Source organism: Carettochelys insculpta, chromosome 8 (assembly GCF_033958435.1).
Source record: "Carettochelys insculpta isolate YL-2023 chromosome 8, ASM3395843v1, whole genome shotgun sequence".
In the NCBI taxonomy this organism is placed as follows: Eukaryota; Metazoa; Chordata; order Testudines; family Carettochelyidae; genus Carettochelys; species Carettochelys insculpta.
Genome location: NC_134144.1, coordinates 38515833 through 38539392, shown reverse-complemented (window position 1 = coordinate 38539392; position 23560 = coordinate 38515833). Strand labels below are relative to the sequence as shown.

The 23560-nt window shown below is 41.4% G+C and overlaps 1 protein-coding gene across 4 annotated transcripts in view; it reads left to right on the top strand.

The window, feature by feature from the left end:
* The window catches only part of B3GALT1 (beta-1,3-galactosyltransferase 1), a 325957-nt gene extending 303854 nt beyond the window's left edge, over nucleotides 1-22103 (top strand). For 3 of the 4 annotated variants that reach the window (XM_075001803.1, XM_075001804.1, XM_075001805.1), the window contains one exon: nucleotides 763-8251. In XM_075001803.1, coding sequence (XP_074857904.1) covers nucleotides 991-1971 — 981 coding nt within the window. In that variant the 5' untranslated portion in view covers nucleotides 763-990 and the 3' untranslated portion in view covers nucleotides 1972-8251. Of the gene's footprint in view, nucleotides 1-762; nucleotides 8252-21993 lie in introns of those variants that run through there. The other variant, XR_012646458.1, reaches the window with a different exon arrangement.
* The last annotated feature ends 1457 nt before the right edge of the window (nucleotides 22104-23560 follow it).

Genomic DNA, 23560 nt, shown 5'->3' with positions numbered 1-23560 from the left:
CAAGGGGACATATTTACTATAGGTGAGACACAGCATTAGTTAGAGCAGTGCTGCAGGAAACTACTGCAGTGTTTTAGTTAGAAAAGAACTATAATCATATCTTCCTACTGTTGCCTCGACTACATTTATATTCAGATCTTCACATGGATAACACAATGCATATTTACAAGGGGTTGTTTTACAACACATTCTTGTCTATTTTGGTTACTGTGCTTAGGAACACGAATCACAGTCCAAACCAGCTTACTTTAATTTTATTGTTACCAGGCACATATTAGTACAATTTGTATTAAAACCAGGTTTGTAGCCATACTTTGCAAACTCTGTCCTGGAAGACTCATGTGTGTATTAAAGGAGACTGTAAGCAAATATTAATTTAGGATTTATATTTAACTATTTTGTTCATTCATTTATATTCTTTTATTTTATTGTAAAGTGCTTGAGAACTTATCTTAAAATTTTATGCTAAATTGTGGCAGTCCAAAAGAAGGAGATGAATTCCAAGATGCATCTCTTTTAAATGTTAGTGATGAGGCAAATCACAGTTATATTCTTCACAATTGGATGTAAGATTAATTAATAAAATCTCTCTGTATGCAATATAAATAAAATAGTAAATGTGTTCTTCCTAAAAGGATCTATTCCACTACAGCATATTGTATCAAAGTACTTAATGAAATAAAATTCAGCAAAAGGATAACTCTTATAATTGTCCTCAAGAATATATGACATAGCAATGGAAATCTCTCTCATATTTTTCAGAGACACGTGAACATTTCAAGAAATAGAAGCTGTTACTACACAAAGAAAGAAAAAAACAAAGTATATTCAGGATTAATATCCTCCATCTGAGATCCATGAACAATTACACAGTTATTTTTCTATATCGAACTTTAAGGTTTGTTAATATGTTGCCTTTGTGGAACACAGAGATGCTAACGGTAAGAAGGCTATTTATTCACTATACTGAATAGAGGAGCTACAGAAACAATGGCTTCAAAGGTCTCATGTTTGTATGTCCTGACAGTAGTTTGCTGGGCAAGTGCTCTTTGGTATTTAAGCATTACTCGTCCTACTTCTTCCTACACTGGCCACAGACACTTTAATACTATATCCATAGCCAGGAAAAATGTCTCCTTTGGCAACATAAGAACTCGACCTATAAATCCACATTCATTTGAGTTCCTCATTAATGAGCCCAATAAGTGTGAGAAGAACATCCCTTTCCTAGTCATTCTGATCAGCACGACTCACAAGGAATTTGATGCAAGACAAGCTATTCGAGAGACTTGGGGAGATGAAAACAACTTTAAAGGCATTAAAATTGCCACTCTCTTCCTTCTTGGGAAGAATGCAGATCCTGTACTGAATCAGATGGTAGAGCAAGAAAGTCAAATTTTTCATGATATTATTGTGGAGGACTTCATTGACTCTTATCATAACCTTACTCTTAAAACATTAATGGGTATGCGGTGGGTGGCCACATTTTGTTCAAAAGCAAAGTATGTTATGAAGACAGACAGTGATATTTTTGTCAATATGGACAACCTGATTTACAAACTGCTCAAACCCAACACCAAGCCAAGGAGAAGGTACTTTACTGGTTACGTCATCAATGGAGGACCAATAAGGGATGTCCGCAGTAAATGGTACATGCCCAGAGATTTGTACCCTGATAGCAATTATCCACCATTCTGTTCAGGTACTGGCTACATTTTTTCAGCAGATGTAGCAGAACTGATTTATAAAACCTCCCTCCATACCAGACTTCTTCATCTTGAAGATGTGTATGTGGGACTCTGTCTTCGGAAGCTTGGCATTCACCCTTTCCAGAACAGTGGCTTCAATCACTGGAAGATGGCCTACAGCTTGTGTAGGTACCGCAGAGTGATCACAGTGCATCAGATAACACCAGAAGAAATGCACAGAATTTGGAATGACATGTCAAGCAAGAAGCATCTCAGATGTTAAGATTTTTACAGCTGTAAATACCTTTTTTTAACTTGGTCAGAAAGGAATCAGATGATTTCTAGGCAAATTAACTTTGAAGAAGGTTTTAATAACAGATTTTTCATTCTTTTCTTGACTTCTGGTTTGCACACTTCAGGCTCTATTCATAAAGATATTACACAACTTACAGAGGCCAGGCTCAAATCTCAGAATCCTTGCTCCCTATCATGGCATTTAATAAAAAATCAGCTCTCATACCTGTGTGTGTCAGAACAGTAGTAGCTAACCAGAAAAGCATAACAATTCATGCCCGTGCATCTGAGATGAGAGCCTGGCCCTAAGAAATGAAGACTCATGTTGACGCCTTTATCTCATTCTCACAGGCTGTAAGTGTCTCTTTTTAGAGCTCCATTCATAAATATACACACAAATAGAAACACTATAACAAGTGCGTGGTGAACAGCTTGAGTTCTACCTTTACACTGATTTCATACACCTATACCGGCACGTGCATTTTACTGTACAGCATGTGCAATTCAAAAACAGTTTATAAGTGGCAGAAAGGCAGAATTTAAACAACTGTGAATAAAAGATTGAAAATCAAAATATTTTAGACCTTAGAAAAAAAATTACCTCTCCCCAGATAAAATACTTGCCTCCACAAGGTGGCATTTATATGAATTATTTAATAAAACAATATAATTGCCTCAGACTAAAAGAGTCCTATTTTCATGTAATCTTACAATGAAACATAATTAGTGCATAAAATATAAGACAAAGAAAACATATGCAATAAAAATAAAAATAAAGTCAGACCTGCACTCAGGATAATGGTAAAACATTTTTCTTTTAAAAGTAAGCGCAGCATATCTAATTATAACTAGTTAGTTCATATCTATCCCTACTATTTTGGTGAAGTATTAGTGAACTAGACACCGTATTATCACCAACAGCATTTTGATAAATTACATATTTGCTAAGGCAGACACTATAATTTTATTGAATAATGGAAAAGTATCAATAAAATAATCCTTTCCTACTGTGTTACTAAGTAGAAATAAGTTTACAGTCTCCCCATCACACACTATATCATTAAAATTAAAACAGAACATATGGTACTAAAAGCATTTTGCTTTCTAAGTACTAAATTCTGCTTTTTGCTGCAATGCACCCATTGCAGAAAACATAATTACTCAAGATTCATGCCAGTGTAGCAGAGGAGAATTTGGACCACACGAAAATAAATAAATAGAAAATGTTCAGTCAATTCTTTCTTGGGCAACAAAAGCAAACTACAACAGCAGCTATATAAATCTCTTAAGGGAAGAATAGCTCCTCAAGCAAAATCAAGAATATTTAGAACCAATATGTACATAGTCTTTGTTTCACATGTGGAGCTCTCAGTGAAGTCATTACTAAACAAGGAGTCACTGAGGCCCAATTCAGGAAAGCATCTCAACTCAGGACAGCCCTTAAGCACATGCTTAACTTTAAGTATGGGACTGAAGCCAATGGGACTCAAGAACATTCTTAAAAGTTAAGTACATTCTTAAGTGCTTTTCTGAATCAGGGCCTGGGAGTTGGGCACACAGATCCCAGGGCAGAATTTAGTCTTCAGACTACGGAACATGGGACTACTTAAATTATCCCCTTTAGGATTCCCTTTCTTTCCCTGGCCTCTTCAACTGTACAACCAGCTACCTTATCCTGGCTCTTCTCTACTCCTGTCTCTCAGGTCTGTGCATATAATGAGTGGCCAAAACATCCCAGAAGCACATCTCTCCAAACTTTATATATACTAGTGGAGAGAGATTAAAGAAAAATATTTTCTGTTTAAAACATTAAAAGCTTATGCATTCACTACCTTCACACTAGCCTGCTTTCTATTAGTATTCTTGCAAGATGTTCACTGGAACAGATTTAAAGAAATATTATATTCATATAAATTGAATTTTCACCTAGTAAGCATGACTATTTTCACTCAAAATGATTCACTGCATTCATTTGGGACCTAAATGCCCAAAAAACAACTCAAATTTCAAATATTAATATTCACAATTGCAAATAGTAAAAAAAAGTCAATTTCTGGGAAAAATCAAAACCTTATTTTGTTTTTGTTTTGATGTGTTCTTTGAAAAATACTTGTCAGTTTTCAAAATGGTTATCTAAAATGTTCATGTTCTGAAAAGCAATGTTAAGCAAGTGAACGTTCCTATAATCATTTGATGATACATTTGACATATTTCTCTAAAAAAATTAGTGGCACATCCATTTTCATAAAAACAAATTTAACAACTGACTTTTTTCACAAAGGGAAATAATTTGTGAAAACTGATCATCTTTATGAAAAGGATGTTGTCCGAAAAATTTCAGACAACTGGATTCACAGTACAGCCAAAGAATTACTTGCTGAAAATATTCAGAAAATAATTTCAGTAAAAATAATTCAAGAATATTCCTGCCTGTTCACAGTTTGCAAGCTAAAAGAGGTAAAATTCATCATTAGAGTTATAGATATGGATTATTCAGCCAACATCGATGTCCAGCATCACGTAAGTGGTGAAGACTGGTAAATCCATGCGTCATTCAGGATGTCTATGGGAAAGCTATATGAAATTACTGATTCATTGATTAAGTGAAATCTGTAAAGTAATTTTATCTTCAGTACTATCTGTTGTTAATATTATGCTATAGGTGTACATAGCACTTTATAAGTAAGTAAATGAAGGCTCCTCCATGAAGGACCTTACATTCTAGTGATAAGTCCTGCTAACCCTATTCACGAGAGCAGCATTACTGATTTCAAAAGAAATGCTTGCAAACATAAGGTGAGGAAGATCTGGTCTTTAAACCACACTACATAGTGCAGGAAGTGAAAACAGTGGGTATGGAGCTTTAGTTCAGAGTTAGAAGCTATTCAGTAATTAGTCCAATAGTTATGGCTAATTTATTACTACAGTAGCGTGCATATCCTTGGAAAAATCTGGAAATGTTGGCTAAGAACATTGGAATTTACTCTAATGAAATCAAGATATCATGAAATCAGTATGTATAATGATGTAATGAAATCTTGTCAGCCTCCTAGCTGACTTAGTCCTTGCTAAAGCAGCTCTTCCAGCCACACACATGCGCACACACACACACACACACACACACACACACACACACACACACACACACTAACATGAAATTTCATCCTTCACAATGTGTAGGTAAGTAAATGGCAGTTGAAAGATGGAATTCATGCCCAGCTCATGGGTAAACCTCAGACTGCAGCACAGTCGCTCCATGGACGCTTACTGTAACTGTTCCAGCCAATAAGCTGAAATAGCATCAGCATTACCCCCGCACACTGCATCCACAAACTCATAAATTTGTGGCCCTATCTCCAGCCATTTCTGCTCTGCTGAACCTGTGTGGCTAGCAGAAAGGTGGCCCCTCTCTAACCCACAAGCGTTGCTCCTATTCCCATCATCACACGGCTTACACTGGGGCCTTGAATTCCCTCCTTTATGAGCAAACTGCCTCAGACCGCCTAAAAATTGCATTAAAGATTGGCAAATACATCTTGAAAATACTATTTGCTGGTGTTTATAAATAAACAGTCTTTTGACAGATATGTAAATATTCATCATGGAATTCATACATATAGTTTGAAGACATTTTCTTCTGTAGTCAGCTGTATGTTTGTGTAGAGTCTGCTTGCAATGTAGCGTTCTGTTATGCATGGAGCTGGGTTAGGCATTAAGTTTGTCCAGTGCTTTAAGAGCCTTAAGCATGTGTGCCCTAATTTTTGAATGTACAAGACTTTTGTATGTCAGGTGAAATAAAACCTGAACTAATTTTCTATTTTTATTAATTTTCTGATATTGGACATCACTAGCTTTTTACAACCATGGTATGGGTTTAGCATTTTCACATTGCTCAAAAAATGGCATATGAAAACCACATCTGGAAAGGGATATGTGCAGTCATAAAACCAGCATATTGTCCCTCTGATCCAGAAGTATTTGCTTTGGACTGCAAAATCTTAAACATCAATGAGCAATGTTTGCATTGGGCCTCCTTTAATCAAAACAAATATTTGCATTAAAGGTCATTTTGTTTCATTAAGAACAGGCCAGATAACAGAGTGCTGGATTTTTAAATCACTTTAATCAAAATATGAATAAAGTCATATTCGGTTTTGAAAGAATTGTAGATGAACAAAGCACATGGTACCAAGAAGCTGTGGGGGTAAACATGTCTCTTTTGGAGGACATTTCCACTGCAGCTTTTCTTGTCAGATGACTAGGGAATACACAAGATTCATTTTACATCTTTCCTAATATTTAGATTCAATGCAGATATTGCTTCGTCGTGAAGATTTAAAAAATTATAGAAGACAAGGGCAATTTATAAATGAAGGAAGTAATGAATTAGAGAAGCTTGTTGATAGCAACTGAACTTTAGGTGTATCATTATATATGAATGGCTGTATTTATGTATTTATTTGTCAAAATTGTATATATTGTTTTATCTACTGTAAGCGTCTGTAAAAGTGAATTCTTTCAAAGTCTTACTTAGGGTTTTGTGGGGTTGCCAGTCAAGCTGCTAATCAAAATACTATTTTTTGTATAAATGTCAAATTAAAAAAACCCTGACAGTGTCAATGTACAGTTCGCCTCTTCACCTCTCTCTCAACATGTAAACTATTATCAGAAAGCATGATGCTGATGTATAGGCACATCTGCCACGAGAAAGAGCACTGTTCTGTAAAAGATGATTTTTTAAACATTGGGAAAAATAAACAAATGGAGACATTATAGTATTTGTTCATTTCTGTAATGATTTCCTCAAGCTCATGTGCCAATGTATATGGAAGAATGTATTTGTGACCCTGCAGAATCAATCTTAAATCAAACCTGGTAAGGTCTGGTATATGCAAAAAGGGACTATTGGATGCCTAAGATCATTTGGTCTCCTCTGACAATCCCACCTCATGCTGTTAAGGATCCAAGCTATGTAGTTTCTGAGCTGAAAATGGAGTGCAGCCCAACTGTTCAGGGATATTGGTACAGCTCGTCCAAGAGCTCTAAGGTAAAGCCCTTTTCTCTTTGTGGTGGGCAACACTGCTAGCCAGTGGGTGTGAGAGGGTGAAAAGCCCACTGCTTCCCACAATCTTTTGGGTGGCCTGACTCCTAGAGATGCTAGGAAGAGCTACAAATGTGACTGAGCCCTGAACTGAGTGGAGAGAGTCTGCTTGTGTCATTTACACCCAACTGCAGTCTAAGAAATCACAAATGATCCAATTTATGACAGAAGCCAAATGTTTTTCCAATGAACTCGAGAAAATGAACCCATACTGAAGCAGCTAGAATGTGTTGAAATAGAGGGAAAGTGGAGTCTGACCTGAATTTGATTAGCATTTGACTCTGTAACAGAGGCATGTTGGACAGCATCTCTGTAGGCTTCCAAGAGACCAATTAATCAACAGTCAAACTGGGTTAAGCCCTTGCTTCAAGAAAACACAGTCTGAACAGTCCCAGATCACTGAATTTTGGGTTACTAAAGCCAAAGGCTATGGAAGAACTGAAAGCAAAGCTCCTTTTAGCCCCAGAAATGAAGAAAGAAGTTCCTTCACCCCTCTTAGGAGAAACTCTGGCTTTCACAAATCACCAATGTATTGCTTCATGTGTCATCAGTTTCAGTTGCAGTAGGCCTATTCTTTGTCCTTAGACTCTCTAATTCAGCTACAACATTGTGAGCCACTTGGAAGCGGGTTTAAGTGGCCCATCAACACCTGCACCTTAAAAGGGACAATGATTGTTTCAAAGCAACTGACAGTTTTATATTTTAAAAACAGCTCCTCTTACTGTCACAGTTCTCCTGTTTTTACAACAGCAGCCTAAATGTAATTGAATGTGTTACACTGCGTTTAATTAATATACATCTTAAAAATGTATGAATATTATTACTAGCAGGGTGGGTTTCAAATAGCTTGATTATCTCAATTACAAGCATTCTATTTTTTCAGTTACTTAATTGTTTGCCATAGATTCCAAATGAATTCACACTGCTGTAAAAGAAACCAATATTTAAAAAAAAAAAAGGGCTGAAACTGGCCTATTGAAGAAAGCAATGTACCAGAGAAGATCCATATGGCATAAAATGTTGTTCTTAATAATATCTGCTTCCTTTCTCTTGTTAAAAATGTGAATTTATGAAATGGGAAAAGAGACATATAGAAAAGAAAGAATAAGTCTTGTTGATTCAACTGCCCTCTATCATGAAGTCATCTCAGCTATGTCTGTAATGGGTAGTGCCTAGTCCACAAGAAATAAAATTCTATTAAGTTTTCTTTATAAAATCTGTTTAGTGCATTCTGTTGTGCCTTTTGCAATGACCTCAGCCATCATCCAGAGGGGCCCAAGAATGAGATGTGATTTATTCTCCAGGGGAGGTATACTCTCAAGTCTCATCTCAACCAAGCCTGTATTACGTATGTTGTACAGAATTATGAGCAGTGGTTTTTGCAAAGATGACTGTCTTTTATTAGGGAGCAATCTAAAAATCACCAGTTTGAGCAGAGCAGATTCCATACATAACCTCCATCCATTTGCTTCATCTCAGATTACCTGAAATTAGCTTAGTTGTCATTGATGTGAAAGCCAAAAGGGACCACGTCTAGTCTGACAAAGTATTGGTTTCATTAACCTCTTGGAAACTATGGTAGTGTTATGCACGGTGTTAAACCTTGTTATGTAGTGAGGTACATTCTCTCTGGAACTCGTGTGTGAGCACACTCTTTATTTAAGATATCTGGAAGAGACAGTTAAGGGGGCTGCACCTAAAACAAGGTGCAGTAGACTCTTCACAGAAACTAGCACCATATGGGTGGAGGGTTCAACTGGGTATTGTTCCGATCAAGTTTGTGTGCATTTGTTAGTGTAAAAATGGCTAAGGCGGAATGAGAGGGAACCGGACAGACAAGGAACTGACAGAATGACTCAGAGGCAGAAAGAATGTCAAACAGCAGCATACGAGGGCATTGTGACCTTGAGAAACCTATGGGAAAGAGCTGGATCTGACTAAGGAAATTTGGGACTGTAAGTAAAGAAACTAAGGCCAAAATAATGAATCACATCTCCCAGGTGATGAAAAAGACAATAAGAAGAGGTTTTTAAAATTCATTAGGAAGAAGAGAAAGACAAACGGATGTGTAAGTATTTTAGTTCACAAGGGAAGAAATCTAACGACTGATGATATCAAGAAAGTGGAGGCTTTTAATGCTTGTTTTGCTTCAGTCTTCACTACAAAGCTTAATGGTGACCAGATAATCAACCCAATTAATATTAACAACATGGAGGAAGAAACACAAGCCAAAATAGAGAAAGAATGGTGAAAGAATATTTAGATGCATTAGATGTATTCATATTGGCAGTGCCTGATACAATGCATCCCAGGGTATGTCGGGGAACTAGCTGAAACAATTTTTGAGAGCTCATTGAGAACAGGTCAGGGCCCAGAGGACCAGTGAAGGGCAAACATAGTACCTATCTTTAAAAGGGAGAATGAAGACAACTGGGGAATTATAAACCAATCAGCCTCATTTTGAAACCTGGAAAGACCCTGGAACAAATAATTAAACAAACAGTTTGTAAGTACCTACAGCATAATAGGGTTGTAGAGAATAGCCAGCATGGATTTGTCAGGATCAGGACAAACCAATCTCATTTCCTTCTTTCACAAGGCTACTGGCCTAATGGATAGGGATGAAGCTGTAGAAATAATACGTTAAAAATGACATATGTCCATTTTAAAACAGCTTTGGGCACGTTTCCACACCTCAATCTCATAAATCAACTACAGAAAAGAATGAATTAGCTACAGAATGGGTGCAAAAATGGATGGAAAACCACACACTCAGACTAGTAACCAATGGCTAGGTATGAAACTGGGAACATGTCTCTAGTGGCGTCCAACAGGGGGCAGTCCTGGGTCTTGTAATGGAGTGGGAAGCATGCTTATAAAATTTGCAAGTAGCATGAAGCTGTGAGAGATTGCAAGCATTTTGGATGCCAGGATTAGATTTCAAAACTACCCTGGAAAGTAGAAAAGATGAGAATAAATTAGAAGTCCAGATGACAGCAACAAAAATGATAAAAGGTTTAGGGACTGACCTAAAAGAAACCATTTGAAAAACTGGCCATGTTCAGTCTTCAGAAAAGAAGACCAGCATGAGAAGGAGAGTATCTGATAACAGTGTTCAAATATGTCAGGGTGTGTCAAGATCTTGATAAGGTCAGCCAGGATCAATGGTCAGAATGGGGTCAAAGCTGAGGCTGAGGCCACGTCTACATTACCTGGCAGATCAACCTGCTAAGGGTCCATCTTCTAGGGTTCAATTTTGCAAGTCTGGTAGGGACACGCGAAATTGACCAGGGTTGGCAGTCAAACCAATCACGAGTAGTAAGGGCAGTTGATGTCGGCCTTCCTCGATGAGGACCACCAGGTAAGTTGATTTCAGATAAGTTGATTCTAGCTATGCATTGCCATAGCTAGAACTGCGTATTTGAAATTAACGTATTTTTCTAATGTAGACCAGGCCTGAGAGTAGTGGGGGAGTTCATAGTCCATGTAAGGCAAGCTTCAATAGCAACAGCAGAGGCTGAGTCAGGTCTCAGGCTCCAGGTAAAGAGGTGAAATCCAAATAAAGCTAAAATCAAAGCCAAAAGTTCAAGAGTAGGAATGGTGTTGGCAGCTATAGGAGAGCCACACTTCTGCTCAGACACTTCCTGGGATGCTCCTTGTGCTTACTCAGGGCAAGAGACATGAAGCAGCAGCCAGTCAGACCCCTTGAGGTAGAATTTCCCATGGTCTATGCCAGAGGTGAAGTAAGCGGGTATGGCCTACTGCGCTTCACTGCCGCAGGAAGGAGATTGCAGACTGGGACATTTGACTGTAAGAGGAGGTGCAGCTGCTCCTGGCATGGCTTCCTGCAGGCTGCTGGGCTAAGCAGCAGGCAGCCGGGCAGGTGAAAAAGGCTGACTGGGGGTGTTTCCCACACATTCTGGGATAGCCCCATCCCCTCAACCCCCCTGCCCCATGCGACATTTTGGGAGGATGGTGAGGGGGCTGCAGCCACATGTACCAGCAGTTCTGCTACTCTTCTTCCCCTTCCCCTGACTATGAGCACGGGGAAAGTGCACAGCTTGCTGCATGCCTCTCCCTGCCAGCTGCTGCGGGGTGGGAAAAGGAGCCAGTGACACATACTGGGCACTTGCTCCTCACTACCTCATTGTCAGGGGAATGGGAAGAAGAACAGCAGTGTCCTGATGTGTGTGGCTGCAGCCTCTCCACCCTCCTGAAATGGTAGCCTTCCCCCGACACACTCACCCCTACATACACTGCAGCCCCCTATCCTGAGCCTTCCACACTCCCAGCTTCCTGTCCTGACTCCTGGACCCTGCAAACTCCCCAGCCCTGACTACTGCATCATCTGCATCCCCATCCTCCCCGAGCCCTTCCTCACCCCCAACCCTGACTCCGGCAGCCCCACATCCTGTCCTCTGCTCTGAGCCCCCGCACCTCCAATCTGCTGGCTTGACTCCATCACCCCCACACTCCCCAACATACAATAATCTCATGCGGCACTGTCTTCTGGCACTAGCAGAGGGGTTAGATAAGTGACTGTCATCTTTTATGCTCTACAGTCCCTTGTACAACCAAAGTGTCAGTGCCCTGGCTATCCCCTCACCTCATGCTTGTCACTGGTCAGTTAGGAGAACATCTTTAAAAGCAATGTAGGCAGACGAGAAGGGGAAAGACACAAGGAAGCCGACAGATCTTAAAATGTCTGATTATTTATTCAGCCATAGGGTCTACCACCACCTCTAAAATCCACCTCCAAAACCTCTGTTGCAAGGCTTTCAGGGGATGCATGATATCCATCTGACTTTGTTCACATATCCTTAAAAACAACTTATTTAAAACCTACTGAATGAAACTATGATTTGCAGGCACTGTGCTTTCTCTGGTATGTCAGAGACAGTGTTTGCCCAGAACTAGATGAGCTGAATTCAGAAATGGGTTAAGCATATGCAATGTCCATCAATTTCAGTGGGGTACGCACCTGCTTATTCCCTGTGTTTTATTTATGCCCTGCTCCCCATGAAGTCAATTGGTCAGGTGGTTGGACTGCAGGGTCCCTTGTGGCAGAGACCATCTCCTCTTCTATATACAATGTGGCACTGAGTAAGTAACTGTTGGATGTGAAGAACACCACAGGGGAAAGTCAAGAAAAGAGGAATAATGTACACTCCAGTTTGAATTAAACCTGTTCACTAGATAGATTCATAGCTCACGGCCAGAAGGGACCAAGGTGATAATCTAGTGTGGCCTTCTGTATAATATAGGCCACAGAACTTTCCCAAAATCATTCCTAGACTATATCTTTCAGCAAAATAGCCAATCTTGATTTAAAATGGTCAGTGAGGGAACCTCACCAAAAATCCAAGTGAATGTCTCCACTGGTTATTTTCTCTCACTGATGACAATTTTCATCTTATCTCCAGCCTAAATTTATCTATCTTCAAATGCCAGTTGTTGGAACATGTTATACCTTTCTCTGCTGGACTAAAGCATTCATTAGCAAATGTGTGCTTCCCATGTACATACTGACAGACTGTAATAAGTCATCCTTGAACCTTCTTTTTGCTGACCTAAATAGATTAAGCTCAAGCTCTTTGAATGTCATTGTAAGGCAGATTCTCCAACCCTTTAACCATTCTCATGGCTCTTCTCTGCATTCTCTCCAATTTATCAACATCCTTCTTGAATTGTGGGCATGGTTTTACAGCCATGCCAAACACAGGGGTAAAGTTACCTTTTTATTCCTGTTCCAGATTCCTCTGTTTATGCCGCCCAGTACCGCATTGTCTGGTTTGGCAGCAGCACCACACTGGGAGCTCATGTTCAGCTGGTTATCCACCATGACACCCCCATCCCACTAAACTTTTTTACAGCAATCAATTCCCAAAATAGAGTCTCCCATTCTGTAAGGATGGCCTTTGTTCCTTTACACTTAACTGAATTAAAATGCAAAGTATGTATCTGAGTTCAATTTATCAAGCAATCCAAATCACTCTGAATCAGTGGCCTAGCTTCTTTTGTCAATTTGTGTGTCATCTGCAACCTTTATTAGTGATTATTTTAGGTTTCCCTCCAGGTCATCAGTAAAAATATTAAATAGCACAGGGCCAAGAACCAATCCCTGTGGGACCTGACTGGAAACATACCTGCTTGATGATTATTCCCAATTTACACTCACATTTTGAGACCAAGCAGTTAGCCAGTTTTAAAGTCCTTTCAATGGGCACTGTGCTAATTTTACATCTTTCTAGTTTTTTTAACCAAAAGGTCATGCAGTACCTAGTCAACTGCCTTACAGAAATCTAAGTGTACTTCATCAACAGTATTACCTTTATTTATCAAAACTGTAATCTTGTGGAACAACGATTTCAAATGAGTTTGAGATAAATTATTTTCCATGAGCCCCATGTTCATTTGCATTAATTAAATTACTCTCCTATAATTCTTCATTAATCAAATCTTATATGAGCTGTTCCATTATCTTGCCCCAGATCAGTATCAGACTGACAGGTTTATAATTACCTGGGTCATCAAGTAAAGCGGAATACGGATATTTATGAGTTTACATTTTGTACTGGGTGTTGTGTCGTGAGAGGCGGTATAATATATTTCCTCTTGACAGGAGGGATTATATAATGAGGTATCTATCTATCACCTTCTGACTCTCTAGGAACTCAGGCACTTTCTGCCGTCTGTTCATTGAAACCCTATCTGGCAGCAAAACAGACACATGCCTGTCTAATGGCGGCAGATGCCCCAAATTTCACCTCTCTCAGTTATGCACCCTTCTTCCCAGTTTCTCACTCTGCTTTTATTTATGCTGTTTGTGCACTAAAAAAAATGAAAGTGTTGCCCCAAAGAGAATTCTCCACTTCTAAACTTCAGTCATTTGGAAGATATTTTTACCCAAGTGATCTGCAGAATTTGAAGTAAATTTCCCATCCTTACTGATGGCTTCTGTGCAGAGAAATCTAATTATCCATAGTGCAACAGGGTTTACTCAGTCTATTTTCATGCCAGTCCACTGCCTCAGTTTGCTTCCTGTCATGCCTCAAACCCATGGCACAAGTGAAGTGTTCACAATACTGCTCCATCCAGGGTGTGTTTATTCCCATCTAATAACACAATAAAGCCTTATAGCCCCCTTCTCCAGACTGCGTTAGTTTTGTAAGTTTATAATGGCCTCTGATGTCAATGCCACTTCTATCCACGCTCGTATTCCTCGGTACCCATCTTAGCTGGGCTTCTCACCCAGCAGACTCCTGTTCCCCACAAATCCCTCAAGAGCCATTTTCAGGCCTCTCTCTCTCCACAGGCCTCCTGCCTAGGAGCTGGGGAGCATTGCCACCATTCCACATCCCAACAGGCCTGATGTTTTTTTCCCCTAACCTCTCTATTCATAAGAGGCTCATGCCTTAGAACCGGGTCAGAAGCCCCTAACATCCCTAAAAGGGATGGACCACTCCCTCCTCCCACATGAGCCGAAAGAGACCTGCCTCAGGGATACCGCCACTCCCTCCATGCCTCCTGAAAGCAGCAGGACAAACGCTCCTCTGCTTCTTCCCCTTCCTCTCCCACCCTGCAGCACCTGGGAAGGGCAGGCAAAGAGCTGCTCGAGCCACCCCTCCAGCCTGGAAGATGGCCTGCTGTGGTGCTCCTCATTGCCCGGGCAGGTGGTAAAGAGCACCAGAAGCTGTAGAAGTAGAGGTGAGGCTGTGGAGCTGGGTGGGGTCAGGATTAAAGGGTGTGATGGGGATTAAATGGTGGGACGTGGGGTGACAGTTCCTTCAGCAGGGCCAAAATCACCTTGCTAAATTGGGGAACATTGGCAACACACTCTCCCTCTCACACACACACAGGTGTGTATCAGAAAGACAGCTAAAATCCTGTGAAAATAAAGTGCTGAGATGAACCGAAGGGCTGGTAAGGCAGAACGCATGGAGAAAAGCTAATAGAGAACTGTGGAAGGTCTATGGTGAGCCAAGTATACTAATTGTACTGAAATCCCTGTGACTCCAGCGGTCCAAGATGAAGTTAGGATCAGAGAAGATACTGCAGTTAGGAATCTCTTGCAAGGAGAGCATTGTGGCGTCCCACCTCGTGGCTGAGTCACAAGAAGATGTAGGGGTGATATGAGTAAGACCTAAAACTTTTAATGTGAGGTGCCAATCAAACGAGAAGAATATGCCACGTGGACAGGAAGAGGTGGAGGCAGATTATATGAGTGGCCAGTGACCCACTCCTCGGTCTGTATAGTAATAGCACAGCTGGGGGCAGGGAAAAGTCAAGAACCCAAAGACAAATCAAAACCACACTATATTAAAAACAAAACAAAACAAAAACAAAAACAAAAATCTTCCACATTTTTTAGGCAAGTCTCATGAGTTTGGGAGGTCTGAGGCAGGACTTTTGAATCTTTAGGCTAGGCAATACTGTTCACTTTCTTCTTCCTTCCTGCACTTTATTCCCCACCTCTTCCTTTCTTCCTGCCCTCACCCCTCATGTCCCTCCTCACCTCGATTTGCTTCCATCTCTCTTTTCTCCTTTCCCTGGTCTTATTCCCTCATCCCAGTTGCACACCACTGTCTCGCCGAGCTGGCTGTCATCCTTACTCATTGCGTAGGTGATCCCATAGCTCCCCTGATAGGGGAACCCAAACACCTTATAAACATGAATTAGTTTAGCCTCATACTGTCCCCATTCAGGCAGAAGTGTTATTATTCCTATTTTGCAGATGGAGATACAGTTCATTTCTGAAAGAGTTTACATATTAGGCCCCTGATTCCCCATGGTGCCGGGGCAGAATAAATTCAAGGCATGGTTGCTGCTGCCCCCGACACCCAATACTTGATCAGGGTCCAGAACTATTCCATACAGTACATTTTCTTTTGCTTTGTCCAATGCATCCATCACCAATGCAGCCATTATCAATCTGAATTTTACATTTCCCCATTTCCTTCTCTTTATTTCTGCTCCACAGCCTTGCCTCACTGTAAATAATCACTTATCTTCCTTACCATTTCAGACCCTTCATAATACACAGCCTGTTATCCTTTCATAAAGGATAAATCATTTCAGCATTTTGATTTTGTTAGCTTCTGTTCACTGTATGGTCTCCAATTTGTCAATATCCAGATGATAGCAAGGTACACCGAACTGAACTACTATTTCAGGCACAGCTGCACCAGGGCTATGCAGAGTGCAGCTGTTATTTCCCTGTTGGCCCTTCTTCTCGCAATCCAAAATCCCATTGGCATTTTTTTGCTGCCATATCAAATTAAAACTAATGTCTAATCTTCTGTCTAGAATCAGTCCTAACACTCAGCATTAAAATGTTCCAGGTTATTAATTAACTGGTGTTTGGATTGTTTGCTGCACCCATGGTAATTATTTTAAACAATTACATTTCATCCATACTTCTAATTTGGATACATTAAAAATTAAAATGAACAGCTGCCAACAACTGGCATGAATCAAAGTCACTCCACCCTCACTGAGCATCAGGCCGGTAACTTTCTTGCCTCCTCTGGGCAGTGGGAAAGCAAAAAGACTGCCAAATCTGCTTTCACATAGAAAGAAATAAAACACGACCCATCTCTCACTCCCCTGGCAGACTCACATCTATATTGAAAAAGAAGGGAATCTTGTAGGCAAGCACATGACTCCAGAGGAGATGAGCATCTCTTCATCACAACCTTTTGGGTTTTCCTCTCAAAGAAAGAGTAGTGCGACTCAGTCAACTTCATTCGCTGCTCCTGCAAAATGCCACAGACAAACCGGCAGCACCGTATGATGCGCTACATCAATGGCAGGAGCCATTACTCAGTGAAGGAAAAGTGGGGAGTAAATAAGCATCAAAGTGCTGGCAAACAAGTTTATGCAAAAATTCAATCCCTAGTGATGCTTGGCTGTACTGGCAGATAAGAGCCTCTGGTGGTGCTTGTAAAAGAAAAAGGACACAAAGTACCAAGATTTATACAGAAGATTAGAATTGGTCTTCAGAAACCAAAGGTGCCGTGTAGGGAGCTGTAGAAATGGATTGGTTAGGATGCAGCAGGGAAAAGAGACCTCTGTCTGCCCTCAGCCCTCCTCAACTCCTAGCAAATGTCTAGTTGTGGCAGTGGGACTGGCAGAAAATGGTATCAGCCCTGCTGAATGACATTATTGCCGTCTCCTTTGGGAAAAGGTGTAATGCTGAGGAGAGTATCAGTGTTTCTTCTCCTCCTAATATAAATCAACATAACAGTAGAGAAATGCCTCTGCAGAAGGCTACCGTGTTGAAGGAGAAAAAGTACAGCATAACTAGCGTTTGTATTGTTTTATGCTATGTCAGTCCCAGACTGTTAGCATAACAAGGGGAGTGAGGTAGTGTCTTTTGGAGATATGCCTCTGATAGAACTAGAAGGGACCTCAGGAAGTCATTGAGTCTGGTCCCCTGCCCTCTTGGCAAGACCAAGGATCATTCCTCTCCCCCACTCCTATTTTGCCTGGATCCCTAACTGCCCCCCTCAAGGATTCAGCTTGCAACCAGGGGTTTAGCAGGCCAATGTTCAAACCATTGAGCTACCCCTGCCCCTTAGTTTACTGAACTGTCTGCTATTAGTGAAAGAGGCAAGCTTTCAAGAGATACAAAACTTTTTTTTCTGTCCCTGTATTTACTGTGTGAACTAGATGTAATGCATTTCTGACGTGTCAGTCATTCCTGCACCCATACAATAGTTAAATCTTTGTTGCAGACTTTGTTAGTGAATTACCAGTTCAATGAAGCCATGTCAAAGGTTTGCTACACCCCTATCTCCTTTTTGTAGATGGTGAAGCACAGCTTCCAACCCTCTAAAAGAAATGAAAAAAAAAAGTCCAGTCTTTTGATATGGAAAAGAAAGTTTAAATTTACTGTTTAGGAGGAATAGAAGTATAAGATTTGTTTTTAAAGTGCTTATTTTTATTCCATTAGCCATATCTTAGTTTTTGACCTTTTTAGTTTTGGCTGAACTAACACCTAAGCAAAACCATGGTGTGGTTTAAAGAGAGACAATCAGTAACTGATCTAGTTGGTTAATATTGATAGACATTTTGTGACTCTTTCAATGGATATATAAATTTCTTGCTAATAATACCAACTGCTAGTTTGTTGTTTGCCTTCTCCAGTTGAGTTGATGGCCCTGTGCAATCTGTTGCAGAAGGCAAACATTGGAGATTGTGCTGTATAACTCAGGGTCCACTTCTAGACATACTTCCAAGGTACTATTTTATTCTAACCAATTATCGCACATCTCAGAGTTACAAGTTCAGCTCATGCCAGTGGTGCTTAAATTGGCCACTAAAAGACAGTATTGTCTTTTCCCTGGTGCGTTGGATTCTGCATTTCCACACTCAAGCATGAAATAATGGATGAATATAAGAATACCTACAGTGCTTAATTTAAATTGTATGTTTTATATATAAATACACAGACCTGTCTCTACAACGCAAGCCTCGGCATACATTTACAAGAGCAGGATATAAGCAGTATATATGTTAATTTGTATTGTGATGCAATTTAGCAGTTGCTTCAAACAGATGGGAGAGTTGTGCAACACTTTCAATTGATTTAACTACTCATAAAAAGTATTAGCTTGTGTTAATGAAGTGCAATATATTACAGAATCGTTAACAGAATTTGGTGAGACTTTTTATCACATTGAACACAAATAAATATTGTATTTTAACTGAAGAGAAACAAACTGAAGAGAAGCCAGTATTTCACAAATATATAGTTTTTGACTGTTCATTTTGATATACCAACTTGTGCCCAGCATTCCCTGGAAGCCGAATGCTTGGGCGGCCACCCAGAAGAGATTTAGGTGCTGCCCTGCTGAGAAGCAGAGCATGACAAGCCACCCACATCTGGCAGTTTGTGCATCTAGTGATGGTAAAATCTGGCAAAAGACCTCCTGGATGCCCCCAGCTGTGCTACATAGATGTTTGCAAGAGAGACCTCAGGGGAGTAGACATCAAGCCAGACAGCAGGGAGGAGCTGGCAGATGATCGCAGCAGATGGAGGCAGGAACTACATAAGGGCCTTCAGAAGGGTGAGTTGAGGATCAGACAGCTAGCAAAGGAGAAGCAAGCCCACAGAAAGCACAGCAAGGACCTGCCAGACACCCATTACATATGCAACAGATGCAGCAAGGACTGTCACTCTCATGTGGGTCTTCACAGTCACAGCCGATGCTGCAAATAAGGATGCCAAACGGAACTACGAAGGGTGCGATCCATAGTCCACGTAGACTGAAGGATGCTACTACTACTACTACTGATGGTAAATATCTGCCAATGCTTTGATGTACATAAAATTTATTCTACCCATGGATGGAAAAAAATTAGAGGGAACACTGCTCATGGCCCCCCTTCTCCCTCTGCCACATATATCCCCTAACCCATCAAATAGAAATAGGATAAAACTACTCAGTCTCTGGGGACTGGAAATACGTGAATACAAAGCAGCACACACAGATGCATTTCCAGAACAACATATATAAAGAATGGCCAGGTTAACTTAGTGCAAAGTAATTAATACATACATGCTTCCCACTAAAATGTTTTAAAATTAGAACATTGAGATTACTAATAGCTATTACTTCTTGCCCATTCTCTGAATTATGATGGCATATGACAAGCAGCCTGAGTTAGTCCCAACACAGACCCCTGATGCTTTACAAAATCATCCAGATCAAGGCCCTTCAGGAGTTCAGTTGTGAGCTCTGCATTTTACTCAATGTCTTGAATCCCAGAGAGATCCTATGACCATGAGAGATTCTGAAAGGCCTGAGAAGCACCTACTCTAATAAAGCAAAAATCCTTGCGTTTAGATAGAAAAGTCTCTAAACTCTTGCTATGTGGAGAGGCAATTGAGGAAAAGGTGTTATTATAGCAAAGCTTTTGATACAGTGTCCCACAATACTCTTGCCCATAAGTTAAGGAAGTATGGATTGGATACCTGAACTGAAAGATGGACAGAAACGTTGCTTGATGGACGGGCCCAACGGGTAGTGGTCAATGGCTCAGTTGGTGGCTGGTTTCGAGTGGAGTGCCCCAAGGATCAGTTCTAGGGCCAGTACTGTTCAACATCTTTATTAATGACCTGGATGGAGGGGATGGATTGCACCCTCAGCAAATTTGCAGATGACACTAAGCTAGGGGGTCAGGTAGATACACTGCAGGGTAGGGATAGGGTCCAGAGTATCCTCGACAAATTGGAGGACTGGGCCAAAAGAAATTTGATGAAGTTCAACAAGGAGAAGTGCAGACTCCTGCACTTGGGACAGAAGAATCCCAAGCACTGTTACAGGCTGGGGACCAACTGGTTAAGTAGCAGTGCAGCAGAAAAGGATCGGGAGATTATAGTGAATGAGAGGCTGAACATGAATCAACAGTTTGCCCTTGTAGCCAAGAATGTGACGAGCATATTGGGGTGAACGAGATCGAGGAAAGTTATTATTCCCCTCTACTCGGCACCAGTAACACCATATCTGGAGTATTGAGTCCAGTTCTGGGCCCCCCACTAGAGAAAGAATGTGGATGCATTGAAGCGGGTTCAGTGGACGGCAACGAAAATTATTAGGGGGCTGGAGCACAAGAGAGGCTGAGAGATTTGGGCTTTGGTTTGCATAAGAAAAGACTGAGGGGTGATTTGATAGCAGCCTTCAACTTCCTGAAAGGGGGCTCTAAAGAGGATGGAGAGAGACTGTTCTCAATAGTGGCAGAACAAGGAGCAATGCTCAGAAGTTACAGAGGGAGAGGTGTAGGTTAGGTATTAGGAAAAACTATTTCACCAGGAGGGTGGTGAAGCACTGGAATATGTTGCTGAGAGAGGTGGTGGAATCTCCATCCCTAGATGTTTTGAGTGCCAGCTTGACATAGTCATGGCTGGGATGATTGTGTTGGGGTTGATCCTGCTTTGGGCAGGGGGCTGGATTAGATGGCCTCCTGAAGTCCTTTCCGGCCCTAGAATTCGATGATTCTATGATTCCTCTGGCAGTACTCCAAGCCAAGTCTACCTCATATTGGATCTCACTAGTGGGTCACATTGCAGCACCAGCATGTTAGGGGTGGGCACTATATTCACATGGGTACAATGCCAGGAGAGTGAGGGTCCTGCACAAGTTAGCAATGGAATGCCCATCTCTTTGGGAAAAGGCTGCCTTACAAGCATAGAAACAGTAGAATGTATTCCTGGGATAAAATGGCAACATAGCCGGATTCAGTTTATGAAACACCAGCACAAAGTCAGGTTCCATTTCTCAGTAAGACCAAAAAACCACCACAACGGCTAAGGCAGTGGTAGAATAGTACATCCCCACATTGTCACAAGCAATACTATGATGTGGTTTTGGGAGCTAGACCATAAATTGCCTAATCCATTACACTTCCAAAAATGCAAATTTACTGAATCTAGTCCTATATGACTATCTTATCCAGTTACTAGAAGGTTGACCTGACATTGCTTGGATCCTTAACTCAATTTTTTTTTCATTTCAATCATTGCTCTGAGGTGGGGTTGGGGATGAGGGGTTCAGTATGCAGGCTGTCTGCGAGAGAGAGGACTACTGTAGCCTTCTCTTACCACAGCAACTTGGGGCCAGAAGAGAAGTACCTCCCCATGGCTGCTGCAACTCCAGTGGTCACATCTGGGGTAGTGGTGTATGTCCCCAGACAGCCCTTTTCATCTGCCTAGTGATTCTGGCTGAAAGCTGTATGGTTTTAAGAGAAATAATCCCATTCAAGGCATATCCCATTTTCCTGAAACAACCAAACTCTTACCTTGCTTTCTCTTGCTGCCTCCTTTGTCATTATACAGTATAAGGGTGCATGGGGTGTGGACAACTGATAGCACCTTTGCAGTGACACAGCCATGCCGATTTCTTTCAGGTGGTCAAGTGGAATTGGTCCGCGCGCCGCACTTCACTTATGCAGTTCCCTCCTTGTAGCTGCTTGGAAATGGTGGTGGATTCACTGTGGCTCCTGATCTTGGCCAACCAGCTGAGCACCATGTGGGTAAGCTGTCCAAAGAGTTTTAGCTGGTGAGGAAAGCATCTTTCCCCATCCTAGTGGCAAGCTGCAAACTGCAGATCCCTTGTGAAGATGACAGATGAGTTGTGACCCAGACAGCCAATGGCTTCAGGAGGATGAGCTTCTGGGACCTATGCTTTGGGACACAGCCTCTCAATAGTCTTGGACCTCCTTGCCATTGGTTCCCAGCCATGCCTTGGCCAAGCTTGCTGTGGTTGCTGATGTTTTCCACATAAAACTCTATCACACACAGGCTCTTCCTTGCATGATCACAGCACCATTTTTCCTTCTCACTTCCATCTCATTTCATTCTTCTTCCCATGATTCAAACCCTTCAGCAATCAGTGAGTGATGACAGGGGCAGGCTTGCATGGCCAGAACCTTCTGGTCACAACCTGGTATGGAGGCAGCAGCTGCAAGATGGTCATTGTGCACTTGGATGAGACAGCTGTGGGCCCCAACAGCTGTAGCTGCAACTGAGCAGTCCTATTTGGGAACTGCTCTGCTCACCTCAGATAGGGAGGGGAACTAGAAAAGGTGCCCTAAGAAGTCTGTGTCAACCCAGCCTGACTGGGGGGAACATCTTTCAGTTCACAGGGGCAACAATAAAAGGAGGAAAACATTTACACTTAGATATGCAACCTGGCATGGCAAGACACTGGTGGAGAGTGACAAGTCTGAACAGCTTGAGTGCCGAACAGCCCTCATTGTTTGAGAGCTGAGGGGGTTTGACCTTGATGCTGCTTTGAATGAGACTCTGGCTAGCCAATGAGGGCCAGATTACAGAAACTGATGGTGGCTATGCATTCGCCTGGAGAGGTAAATGTGAAGATGAGCACTGTATGCATGGTGCCAACATTGCTATTAAGAACAGTGTCATGCGTAGTCTCAGTGAACACCCTACTGGTATCGGTGAATGTCTAATGATACTATGTCTTAAGCTGGCCAACAACCAGTTTGCAACAGCAGCCAGTGCTTATGCTCCCACCTTACAAGCTGATGAGAATACCAGGGTATGCGTCCATCCACCCTCAATAGCACCAGCAGAGTTGTCCTTGCAGAGGACAAGTTTATACATCTTGGAGGCTTCAGTGGCAGAGTAGATACTGACTACCACCTGTGGAATAGAAGGAAGATATGGGAAAAAAAAAATTCTAATGGTCACCTTCTTACACTCTGTGCTGACCATGGTCTTGTTATAATGAACAGCCTGTTCTGGAAGAAGAATCATTTTAATACTTCCATACGATACCCACAGTCAGGACACTGAAACCTGCTTGATTATGTCCAGTCTCAGGATGTGCTGACATCCACATCATTCGCCGTATGATCAGTGCTGATGGCTGTTGGACCAACCACTAACTAATAAGTTCCACGAAGTCTCTCAAAGAAGCACCAAGGCATGTTTTCACCCCAACAAACCACG